Source organism: Phaenicophaeus curvirostris, chromosome 16 (assembly GCF_032191515.1).
Source record: "Phaenicophaeus curvirostris isolate KB17595 chromosome 16, BPBGC_Pcur_1.0, whole genome shotgun sequence".
In the NCBI taxonomy this organism is placed as follows: Eukaryota; Metazoa; Chordata; class Aves; order Cuculiformes; family Cuculidae; genus Phaenicophaeus; species Phaenicophaeus curvirostris.
The window spans coordinates 2,872,184-2,885,081 of NC_091407.1; the positions used below are offsets into that span (position 1 = coordinate 2,872,184).

Consider the following 12,898-nt stretch of genomic DNA (forward strand, 5'->3'; position numbering starts at 1 on the left):
GCTCTTTCTTGGCTTCTTTGTCTGTTCTCTCCTCTTTTCCCTCCCATCTTGTTCATTGCTTTTTCATGTTGAAGATGATCTTTCTGCTTCTGACTTCTTGTGAAGATTTGCAGGACCTTGTGCTTGGTTTGATGCTCTCTTCTTCTCTACATCTTGTTTCTGGATAATTGAATTTACAAATAAAAATTGAACTATCATATTTAAACTGATGACTCACAGCATATAGTGTGTGCTGTGGATCCGGTGCCATCTGTCCCAGCTAAAATGTTGGCTTGTTTAACATCTTAAGGTTGCGTAATTGTTATCTGAGGCTTAATGAGTCTAAAACAGAGCTCTTAATGTTGTTTCCACCCACTGCCTTTTTTTGGTGTCTGTGGATGCACATGACATCCTGAGTGGTTATTGAAAAGTAAATAATTAGATATTATAATTTATTCTTTCTTAAAAAACAGTCTGTAGAATGTAATAAAAATGGCAGTAAAAGGGCGATGCAAAAATACTGGAACACTTTTGCAATCTTAGAGTTATGACATAAGTTATGTTCTCCTATGCAATATTAATTTTCCTGTTTGAATGCACAAATAGATTTAATCTGTATATGGGATCATGCATTACATTTTATTGTAGACTTCTACGTGGGACTAGGCAGCATGCATAGTATTTTGTGATGACTGAATGAATCTGTATGAGTTTTTTCCTTCCGTTTAAAGTAAAGTAGTAGTTTATTATGTCTGCTTCACTCTGTCTCTCTGGAGTTCATGAGTATTTAAGCACATACAGAAGGATAACACTTCCTTTAGTGAGGAGTTTCGACACATTGACCAGGTGCTTCATTCACAGGGGATAAAAATATGTACTAAGCAGCTGGTTTAATAGAAAAAAAATGTCAACTTCTAGAACTGTAAGGCAGGAATCCCATGGAACTAAGGAACCAAAGGAAAAAATGTGTGAACAGCTGTAATGTTGTTATTGACTTCTTCACTGCACATTCTTTTAAAGCAGTATGTTGTATAGGAAAGGTATGTCACTTTGGTAGTAAAAGTGTATTTAATTATGCCATTTGTATAACTTTAACATCTAGCAATTTTTTTTTAATTGCATATGACTTCCTTCTTTTAATGCAAAAAAAAAAATCATGGGAAAACTTAGTATTGCAAAGTTTTTGGACGGCAGCGTTTCCTCTTAGTGGGATAGACACAAAATCCACTAGAAAACCATGTGTTTTGTGGTCCTCTGAGATTTCCCTGAAGAAGGAAATGGCTTGACCTATTTGGTTGCTACGAAGTAAAAACATTCTTGTTCCCTTTTTTTTTTTGGTGAACATCTGTGTCACATTTATTTCATTACTTTCTGAGGTTTTTAAAACCCATTATTTGGTAATATAAAGTTTTATTTAAAGAAAATAGAGTGATGCATAGCTGCTTCCACAATTTCATTGAAGTTCTGATATCTGCTCATACATAGGTACGGTGCAAGTGGGTAGGTTTTCCAATAAAAGTTGACATGTTAAAAGGCAAACACAAACTTTTTCTAATGTTTCTTAGGAGAAAAAGCATTTGACAAACTCAATAGGATCTCATGGAGTTAATAGGAAATGTCATGCTGGAAGCTTGTGAAATCTAAATCAGAATCTCCTCTAGGGGCTGGTGCACTGAAAAATCTTTGATGTAATTTTTCATCGGGTCAGGCTTCTCAGCATGGTTTTACTAATTAGCCTCATTTTCAGATGTTCTTTTTGTTATAAAAAGAGAGTTACCTAATGCGAGGTACGTGGAAGAACTGTGAAATGGATGCTGTTATTTAGCAACCCAGTGGAGACTGCCAACAAGGCTAGATTTTACTGCAAGAATATTAACTAATAATTCTTCTCAATTCCATAAGAAAATTCTGCAACAAGAATTGCAGATGAGTACTTGTGGGAAAGTTGAATCTGCTTTCAAATCTGGCTTTTGCCATCATGTGCGAGGGCTTGGCTGGATTTTGAGGAGCTGCTGCTATTTGTGGATACCAGTCAGCGATACAGAAGGGGAAGCTGTTGTGGATTTTTAGATGAAATACTTGGAGTTTCTTAACAAAACAAAAACCTGTGTGAAAATGATTCGTAGGAATATCTGCTCCTCAGTCAAATTAGATTGAAATGGAATGCTGCACGAGGCGTATTTTGGCAGAAGGAGTTGATGGGTAGGAAAAACAACGCGTCCAGTCTCTCTTGTGTTCACTCTCTTTCTCACACACATGCACATACAAAAAGAGACTGAATAAAATGGTGTGTGCACATAGGGAAGCTGCCTCTTGCTGTTTTGTCTATGAGGAGTTGTGAGATGTAATTGTTTAGTGAGTCAACTCTACGGTTTTATACAACCACCTCTTTAATAGTCAATGTAGTTACCAGCATGGAGATGTATATTTTCTTCTTTTTTTTTTTTTACACTCTGGTTCATATTGCAGAATACCATACAGGTTGTTTTGTTATTTAATTCCAAGTATCCCAGAGATCCATTTTTGCTTTCATGCACTGTAGCTCTCATGTTCCTTAATAAGATCCTTGTTTAGCTCATGGGCGCTGTTGTCTGTAGGGTCAAATTCTGACACAAACAGATCTTGTTGCCTTACTACAAGAGAGGGGAAATTGTCAAAGGGGACATTTGTAATTGCATTGGCTGTTAGAAAATAAGGAATTATTGTTGCTTGAAGCAGTATTTCTTAGATTCAGTAGTCAGATTCCGCATACTTTTATTTTTTCCCCTCTTGCTCATGTAAGTGTGGACTAATGAACTTCCTGCCTAGTCACTCTAAGCACCAAGGAGGAATTTTCCCACCAAGCTTGTACTCCGTCTGAGTACAACTTTGACCACTTGCAAATACGATTTTGAATTTGTAAAGCTGCTGCATGTTTTTGTTTCTCATAACTGGCCTGCTAGGGGATGTGGAGGAAAGTTTTCCCAGGAAGTTGAGGTTAACCCAAGTGGCTGCAAGAAGAGATGGTGGCTTTGTTACAGAGAAACTCTGTTCCTTGGGAAAAACCTTGTGAGTTAAATGCATTTTCTGACCATGAAACTCCTAAACGTGTGCAGGACAAGGGAGCTGGTCCTGCATAGGACCGTTCTGAGTCCTTCTTGAGAAGACCAGATGGACCTGACCCCTTTCTTGTGCATGTGAAGTGCTCAGCTGTTTCTCGTTGCCCACACAGGGGATGCTCTGTGCAAACTGTGCAGGTTCATGATCTGTTGTAATGGATCTGTGGACTTTATTGCATGGGGTAGGTGAATGTACTTCTACATGTTGCTTTGTGGTTCTTCCTTTACTTTTTTTCTAATTTTTTAAATGTTTTCTTTTTACTGAAAGGGTTCTGCTTGGGACCCACCTCAAATGAACTCTTAATATTTCAGGAGTACGTCTTCAAGAGCTTCTATCAGGCTGAGGTCATCCTTGGTTTAGTCTTGCATTCTATAACCCCAGTATATACTACTTAGAGAAAACTCATTTTGCATGTGGCATCCATCACAGAAATGCTAGTCTGCATTATAGAAGTGTATATTTATAGTCTCAAAAGTAAATTTTTTTATTTTATGGAACTTTTATTGTTATGTAACGCTGTTCTGCAAGTCAGTTTTTACCTCTTGTACAACCCTTTTTACTGATATCACATACTTCCAATGTTTTGAAGCAGCATCCAGCATTCATCTGGGAACAAGGACAACATCTGAGCTTGTTTTCCCATCATCTCTTATCATCTGCTATTCCAGAGTTGCAGCTTGTATAGAAACTTGTTTCCGAAGTGGAAATGGAAGCTTGTAGCCAGGGCTGCTCAGAGGCAAGGCTGAGAGACGCGACCGTGATATCGTTTGCGGTCACAGAAGGGAGAGATTAGAAGGTTGAGATTAGAAGGTTTCAGGTATGTGACTAGTTTGTTCTTCATGTTGATGTTGCTGATTAATTCTGTAATCTGGGAAATCTCAGGCTGGCTCTACAAGCCTATCTTTTGTGTATTACATGAAGTCAGCCTTTTTGAGGCTTGTGACATTTCAGGTTGCTGTAGATGTTTTAGCAAGGACAGATAAACGGAGCACATGGAGTTGATTATTTTCTTGGCTATAGGAAGTGGATTTTTGTGCATTAAATATAGTAACTTTCTTCTTTTACATATCTGAGAGGAAGCTTCCCCACCCCCACTGATTTTTTTTTTTTTTTTAAATCAAAATACATCTCTCTTCACTCTCATTTTGTGCAATGTAAGTTGGAAGGACTGCAGTGTTTGGTCTTGGTCTTGTACCAATAAATGACACAGTATCCCATGAATGTTTTAAAAGATTAGGTGATATTTTATAAGAGCAAACAAAAAGGAGACTTAAGTCCTTGTGCTGTGAATTCACTGGTATCCAAAGAAAACAGTGTGCATGGTGCTATTTTTCTTATTTTTCTGAAAACTTACTTCCCTTTTGTGTCCTCTACCTGTGTTGTAAACCTGAAAAAGTGCCGTTTTATGAATGGGGATGGTTGGGTGCAATTGATAATCCAATTTAAATACAAAGAATGCTCTTAAAGTTTATGGAGCCTGTGAGTGGGTGGACTTGGCAGATGTATCCATTGTGGTATGTTAGACTTGAAAGACCATATGGAGATGATTATTTTCTGGCATGTTGTAGTAAAGGTTTTTGAGGAAGGACTTCAAAAATTATTATTTTTTTTTTTTTTTTTTTAGAAAAGGGATGAAAGGTAGGAAGAATAACTTAAGTTTGCATTGAGGGGTAAAATTGTAGTAGCATATGGAAAAACAATTTATTCAAAGGTAAGTTGCTCAAAGAAGTTCTTCTACTGTGTTCCTATTGGCTGTCTTGTTTTCTGAAGGCAGCCAAAGATCTCATGCAGCTGGGACTAATACAGGATCCAGCTGTAATGCTTTTTATTGTTGTTCAGATGTCCGGTGATGGTCAAATCTAAGTTATTGTGTGGAAATTCAGTAAAGGAAAAGGGTAGGGTGGGAAAAAAGTGACTCCCTATAAAAATATTCCAGTAGAAGCAACAGGAACTAGGAGTATCCATTTCAGAACTCTGCCATAAATCCCATCCTGAAATACTTAAAAGCCTTTGGATTTTGCTGTAGACTTGAAGTATTTTGGGTTGTTTTTTTGAACAGAAATGGAGTTAGCCGACTGGAATGGGAAGGTGACTGTTCTTTTAGATTGCTTATGGAAGAAGGTACCAGTTTCTCATTAATACTACAAGATTTTAGTTAAAATTGTTTACTCTTTTTATTGGTGCAATATGTAATGCTACAATAAGGAGTGTATTGGGCAATGCAGCAGGTATGCAGAGTGGTGAGAATACGTGATGATCAAAATCATGCATATTTTTTTCTTTCAAAGTAGTTTGGTTTTTTTCCCCATTAAAAAGGTTGTATTTGTCAAGTTTCTTTATAATTGTAGGCACTCGTCCTGTTCCTTTGTTACTTGAGACCAGTGATGCCAGTGTAGAAATTCACTGTCCTTTTAGTACCTGCTTCCTTTCCAAATCTTCCTTCCAAACTTAACTTGCTGATGGAGTCCACCAGATGGCTACCTGAATTTCAGAATTCTCTTACTATTACTCAGGCTTTCATTTTGAATGTCATTACTGCTTGTAATTATGCTAGTCTAATTGAATAAGTTTTGTAACAATATTATACAAATTTTAAGTCCTAATTGACTGGAAGAGCTATCTTGAAATACTATATGTTATTAGCGTTACTAGTGACAGTGAAAGGAATTTTAAAACATAACTACTGTCTTCAGCATAATCCTGGACAGTGTTAGTGTGTTCTTTTCCATGCACCTTAATTGCTTGTTGATAGTAATTCTTTTTTTTTGGTGGTGGTGGTGAACGAGGAAGATTTGTGGTTGATGTGTTGGCTGCTGGACAGCTTGGCATTTTGCCCCACAGCAACAACATTTTCCTTCCTGAGGCAGTCGGAGCTGATCTGTGGCTTCAGAGTGGAAATGAAATGTGGACAGTGTGCTTTGAAGGCAAAAGGCTTCTAACACAAATCAGTGGCAATGCGAAAATATTTATGATGTCCACATAGCAATGGAGTTCTTGGATGTGGTCACCGATGCCAGTGATGAGGAAATTCTGTTTAGGTGGCAGGGCTGCTGCAGATATTTACAGTAACTGTCAATACTGTTTGCATGGTGACTGAATTAATTCAAGATCAATGTGTTTTGTAATCCTGCAACCAATTTATTTCTTTTTTTTTTTTTTAACTTATCATGCGTTTCTTCTTCTGCTCAATTAAGTAGATGATGACATCTGCTTTAAGATGTTTTGACCGTATTCATGATCAAGAAAAATTCAGAAAGTATTTGTAGCTTGAGAATAAAATCTGCCAGCTAAATTGAAGGAAGTAGTAGATAACATCTTGCATCTTTGAGAGAGAATGCTGCATTTCAACTGTTACTGTGTTGTATTTTTCTCTGGAGCTCATATGGACTTTAAGAGCTGATTTTTCTAACGTGTTGGGAGAACATCAGAAGGTCCTTCTCACACTTGAGAAATAATAGTATGACAAGTCTAGCAAAGTTTTGGCTTTTCACTACCTTGTTTTACGTTTTGAAGAAAGGGTTTCCTGCTGAACAAACAAATGTTAGCCTGATAGCGTTTTCCTGTACTTGAATTGTGAACAGTCAAACGACTCAAAAAAAATTTATGTTGTAGTAGATAGAGGGTTTTAACTTAGAATATGTGCATACAATAAATCTGTTCAATTAATCAGTCTGCTTCCTTTCCCTCCCACCCTCTTGCAGCTGGAAGTTCATGAGCTTCTGCTACTATATCTAGCTTCCTCTTGAGACTTTCTGGGATAGAGTTAACAGTGGTGGCAGGCATTAATGAACAATGTCGTGATTATATTCTGTGGGTCTATATAAGTTGTCATTTTCCATCGCTCCTAATTCTTATGGAAACTATGTCATCTATTTCACATGAGCACGTTATGTGTGCCGTGCAAAGCTACGTGCGGCAGTACTTAGTGAGAGCATGTCATCATTAAATCAGTAGGAAATATTTTTAGATTTTGTTACTGACCAGTCTGGCATTTAAAATGGAAAACGTATGGTAAGATTTTATTTTCCTAAATTCTTCGCTAGGAAAATGCAGGATGCCTAGACTTGTATTAATAGTTTGTAATTAATTTTGCTTGAGGTTCTTTGATGCATGATAAGACTTCTTTTTTTAAGGTACAACTTTTAAACAATTCAGGAAAAAGAAAATTAGATGCTTCCATTTGTCTTAACAGTTGTAAACTTTAATGATAAAATACTTGCAGTCAGGTCTAATGTAACAGCCTGATTACAAACTTGTAAAATAGATTTTTGTGTCTTTTTTTCTTTAAAGGATCAAAATGTGCAGCCTGTCTAGGTGTAGGCTGTCAGGATTAGATGATTGTTGGGTGACAAACATCTATGTCTAGTAGTGCCACCACTGTTACTACCAACTACTTCTCTCACTGGTTGAGAAATACTTATAGCAATAGTTTCTCTTTGAATGGTATTCTCAGGTGTGTTGTACTCCCTGCAGGATTGTCCAGCTCTAAACTGCATGAACAAGTTTTCTCACTCGTTATTGCACGGGGTGCGTCAGCAGAGCTGCAGTGGCTGTTGCCGCAGACTCTTTAACAGAAGTTACAGCCTGGAATTTCTGGTTGCTCTAAGGCAAGTTTAGGATGGCAACAAGCAGGTTAATGCAAGGCAGACTTTTTTCAGCCTTATTCAGAGTTTGTACAGTGAGAGCTCGTGCCAGGTAGAGCTCTACTCTGAAGAGGGGACTAACTCTTTGGAGGTGAACTTCAGCAGAGGCTGCATGCAACCACATTGTCTGTGGAGCTGGTATGTGTAGGCAGAAAAATGTGATTTGCTCTATGTTTTACTCATTTAGGAAGCGATATGTTTTATTGTGACCTTTTGTGTCATGTTGAGGGGTAGCAGAACTAAAGCGTTTGGTCCCACTTGGTTGTTCTGCAGTCAACAAAAATGTTTCTTATTGGAGCGTGGCAGGTTGAAGTGGAAATCTGAGAGAGAAATTTTATTAGTAGGAGCAGCAGGAGCTGTTGGATTTAAAGAGTTTGAGGATTGAATGCCAGTTAGTTGCTTGAAGTTTTTAAATCTGTATTCATTTCCAGGGAAAATGCTGCATTTTATATGCTGTAAGTCAGAGACATTGAGAGTTACAAAACTAAATTGCTTAGGTCTTTGGAGTTTTAGGGATAGGATTTTTTTTCCTGTTAAGTATGCAGCTGAGAAAAAAAAAGATTAAATTATTTGAAAATAAAGTACAAAAGATTATATGTTCAGATTATTTTTCACTGATCTCTGGAAGGAATGCAGTGGTTTTGCCAATACAGGGCAGAAAAAACAGCTTAGAAAGGCAATGTAATATTTTAGCAGCTCTGGCTGAAGCTGTTAGGGGAAGTTTAAGTAGAAAGAATGTGTTTATTCAAATGAATGTTTGATCAGAATGCCAGAAGGTCTCCTTGGAGTATGAAAAATCTTTCTTTTTGTAACATAGAGCTTATGTCTGTACTTACAAGGATTGGAGCATATGCTGAATGTGCTCTGTTGTGGATGTATGTTGAGCTAGATTTGGTATGAACTACTGATGGTCTTTTGCCAAGCAAAGAATGGGAGACCAGGGGTTTAACCTTACAGTGAGTGCGTCCAACCAGCAAACCTCTTATCAGTGGACCAGATAAAAAGCTCTTTTATATCTGGTTGTGACCTGTCAGTCTAATTGTTTCGGGGTGTGATGGCAACCAACAATTCACGGAAGTTAAATATACGCTTTTCTGAGGAATCTGAAAATGCTTTACAGTCTTAAACTAAGCCTTACGACTCCTTCGCTAACAAATCTGTGAATAAATTCCTGACCTCTCTTAGTGCACTGTCTGTCTCCAGGACATGCGGCCAATGGGCCTGTTGATGTTGCAGCACGTAGCTAGAGCAATCCAAGCCTGAGATGGCCAAGAAGCAAAATATTGTATTACCCCTACGGTTTTTCTTACCAGGTACTCAGTGTTTTCCATAGCAGGTATCAGGGTTGCTTATTTGGTGGAAACCAGAGGGACTTTGACGGCTTGTGCAGCATCAGGTGTCACGTTGTGCACAACATCGTGCATCCTGAAATTTGTCTTATTTTGGGGAAAGGTAAATGGTACTTGAGCAGTTGTCTGGTAGATGAGCAGTCCTGGATGGTGCTGTGTAGCTGCCTTTTGGAGGCCTTTTTCAGAGAAGGAAGGTTGCTTTCAAATCCAGCAGTTGCTCCACCTCCTTCAGTGTGCAACTGATCTTGGAAAATGAATAAATAGAAATCTTCTGCAATAAATACTGCCTCTGAAATCTAACTCCAGAGTTGTGTCAGGCAGCGATGGGGGAAGGGGGAAGATGAACTTTGCCTTGCTTTTTCTGAAAATGAGATTTGTGTGCGTCGGAAACAGCTGGCAATCCTAAGGAACTGGCTAATACTCTCCACTAATGAGTGAGGTAAAGCGAGCAGCTCCCATATTGCCCAGAGTAGATGTTACTGGAAATCTCTGACAGGAAGACTGTCTGGGCCCCATATATTTTGCTGGGAACACTGTAGGTCTGATGAGCTGTGCCTGAATCTTAAGCGGGATTCAAGGGTATTGCTGGCGGGTGGCTGCAGGGGCTGGGCTCTGGGACCCCCCTGCAGCTGCTCAGTGACATTCCTCTCAATTTTCCATGCTGCTACTCGAAATGGATCTGACAGGAATGTCTGCTACTATTCTGCTGTATTTGCTTTTCGAATCTATTTTCCAGGGTCTATACTAGGAAAAAAATGTAGGTGCATGCCACCTAGACATTGCCTCTTCCCAGTAACTGAGGATGCTGTGGGAAACACAGACGGTTTGTAAGGGCAAAGCTGAAATGTGTCACAATTTTCTTTTTCCTTCTAGTAACCATCCAAAAGTTGAAGGGCTCAATGTGGTCTTGCTTGCTTCTTCCTCACCACAGAGGTGATGAAGTTGTCTCTGCTTTCAGAAGTAGTCCTATCCTTGGTCCAAGATGCTTGGATCCTGGAGCTGAAAGCCATCTGGATTGGCGAAAGGAGGTAGTTCCATGCTGACCATTTCCCATGGAAAGGGAATACCCAGTATTCCTTGCCACTTTCCTGATCTAGATTTGAACTAGATAATGGCTTCATATCATATAGCATCACATCAGTCTGCTGAAGACTCAGTGGAGATTTGTTAAATTCACTTACCTGAAGTTTTGTCATCTTGCAGTTGCTTAGAACTGAAGTAGTTTTTAATTAGTCAGCATTGCCTGTAGGTTTGGTATGAAGCGAACTGCATTGTCCTAAGATTAGCTGTGAGACCATCCAGCCCCTTTCCATCCCGTTCTTTGTGTGATTCTGTGTAGTAACATGCTACATTTTTATCAGGCAAAACGATAAGTGCCCCAAATTAAAAGGTACATGCTGCTTTTGTTCTGTGGCTTAGATCTTACTCTTGGAAAGCTACTCTGTCTACACATTTTAATTTCAGAATTTTCTTTTCCTGCAGCAGGAAAGCAAAATCTACTGCTCCTCTGCTGCCTTTTCTTCATGCTGTACTGAATGAAGGGTTTCAATTAAATATGTGCTATTCAAAGTGTCACTTCGTTATGCTGTGCATACTTGGCATGGTGACCTGTTTCTTTCGCCTCTTAGATAAGACTGAACCCTGATTTCCTTCCCAAGACTCCCACTTAAAAAGTGCCAGTTGTTCTTGCAAGTGGATACGTTATTTGCTATCATTTGTCTCTCCAGGCTTTATTGCTGGATCATTCTCTTGCTCTGGGGTGCTAAAATTTCTTGTGACCAGGACTGTGCTATGAAAGTGTACAAAAGAAATTCAGAATTTGCGGCCTTTTACTTTATAAAGACCGAATTTTATATTAATGCTTACTGTAATGTAATATAGTATAAGGAAAGGCTTTCAGATGCAAATATTAGAGATTTGATTTCAGCTGTAGCACGAAGTACCCTGCCTACTTGTTTGTCCAGTTCTGCGCACGAGTGCTCCGTAGGAAGAAAACTAGTTCTGAGTTCTCCCAAATTATTTATCTGTGAGACTGCCTTGCAGCGTACGTACGGGGGGATCGCTGGATTCTGTTCAGCAGTGTTTTGTTGGTCTGATGCAGTGTAAAGAAAAGGCTTGAGACCTCTTCTTTTTGGAAGTGTAATATCTGTATTTATACTGGTTGTGTTCCACACAAAGCTGATTCTGTTTCCCCCTCCCCGTTTTTTTTGCCGTGGGGGAAAAGAAATCAGATGCAGTTGTTTTTGTTAAAAAGCTGAAAGCCAGGTAAGAAAATTTTATGGCAATATAAAAGCACCACTGTCCCTAAAACAGTAGAACAGTGCGAGACTGTGCATTTTTATGTAGGGCGCTTGGCACCACGAAGTATTAGATTTGTCCCACACTATTTCAATGTTACTGCTTTCCCTGTTGAAGGAAGGGTGTAATGTTATGACGACATGTGACAGTGTACAGCTATAACCCTGTAATCAGAATACTGATTCATCAGATTTCTTGAACTGTAATTGGTAACTGATGCTAATGAAGGCACATGTTTTCTTGGATAGGATTTCCAGTATCTGTGTTAATCTGTCCATAACCCTCTCTGAAACACATATCACTACGGTGTGGGCAATATCTCCCTCTATAATTTCCACATTAGCTACCATAAAATCATTCTGTACTACTTAAATGTGCATGGTGTCATGGTTTAACCACGGCTGGCAACTGAGCACCACACAGCCGCCCCTCCAGCCCCTCGGTGGGATGGGGGAGAGAATCAGAAGGGTAAAAGTGAGAAAACCTGTGGGTTGAGATAGAGGCGGTTTGATGATTTAAATAAAATAAGAATAACTATAATTAAAAAACTGTAATAAAAACGGAAATAACAAAAGGGATCAATAAAGCCCAAGAAAAACAAGTGATGTAAATGAAAAACAGTTGCTTGCTGCCCGCTGACTGGTGCCTGGCTAGTCCCCGAGCAGCGATTACCACTTGCTGGCCAACTCCTTCTGGTTTATTTGCTGAGAATGATGCCAGAGGGTATGGAATAGCCCTCTGGCCAGTTTGGGTCAGCTATTCTGGCTGTGCCCCCTGCCAGTTTCTTCTGCACGTCCCTTCTAGATGCTGAAAAGTCCTTGATTTAGTGTAAGCACTGCTTAGCGGCAGCTCAAACATCAGTGTGTTATCGACATCGATCTCTCACTAAATCCAAAGCACAGCACTATACCAGCTACTAGGAAGAAAATTAACTCTGTCCCAGCCGAAACCAGGACACACGGTCATGCATATTTTAACACTTTGTATTATTAATGCAAGTATTAATGTATTTGGGTAAGAGTCTTAGAATGTTAAATTAAACTCAGCTTTCTTTTCATATTCAATAATTTGTATTTACATATTTTAAAAGGAAAAGTTGGCCTAGAAGCATCTTCTGATCTTGAAGCGAGAGTAGAGTGACTTCAAAAGAAAAATATTCCTGAAAGGAAATCCATGCTTATCTATTTTTAATATCAGGTTGAACTACTTCTAGGGTTTAGAGACTGCTCCCTGTCAGGGTGGGCGTTCAGGGCTGAGCTCAGCTGCTCCTGGACCTTCCTGCTGCATCTGGGGGGTTGACTTGGCAATTCTGTGGTCCCTCAGTGGAACCTTTTGGCCTGTTAAACTGGCAAGAAACAAACCCTGATAAAACAGGATCCAGGTGGGATTGTATAATCAGGAGCAGCAAGTGGCAAAGCAATGCAGGGACTTTGAGGAGCTGGTACCAACTCACGACCTGTGAAATCTGGCTCAGAGCTGATCCCAGTGGAGTTTGTCTTCTTTCTCCATAGGTAATGCTCCTTTATTTGC

At 39.2% G+C, this 12,898-nt stretch overlaps 2 protein-coding genes across 3 annotated transcripts in view; one reads left to right on the top strand and one right to left on the bottom strand.

Annotated features, from left to right (window-relative positions):
• The window catches only part of CCZ1 (CCZ1 homolog, vacuolar protein trafficking and biogenesis associated), a 189,154-nt gene that overhangs the window by 70,591 nt on the left and 105,665 nt on the right, over positions 1 to 12,898 (bottom strand). The window lies entirely within an intron of this gene.
• CYTH3 (cytohesin 3) overlaps positions 1 to 12,898 on the top strand; it is a 46,295-nt gene that overhangs the window by 5,221 nt on the left and 28,176 nt on the right. The window contains exon 1 of one of the 2 annotated variants that reach the window (XM_069870596.1): positions 3,205 to 3,259. The exons of the other annotated variant lie outside the window; for it this stretch is intronic. Within the exon in view, the coding sequence (XP_069726697.1) occupies positions 3,220 to 3,259 (40 nt within the window). The 5' untranslated portion in view covers positions 3,205 to 3,219. Of the gene's footprint in view, positions 1 to 3,204; positions 3,260 to 12,898 lie in introns of those variants that run through there. 2 annotated transcript variants of the gene reach the window in all.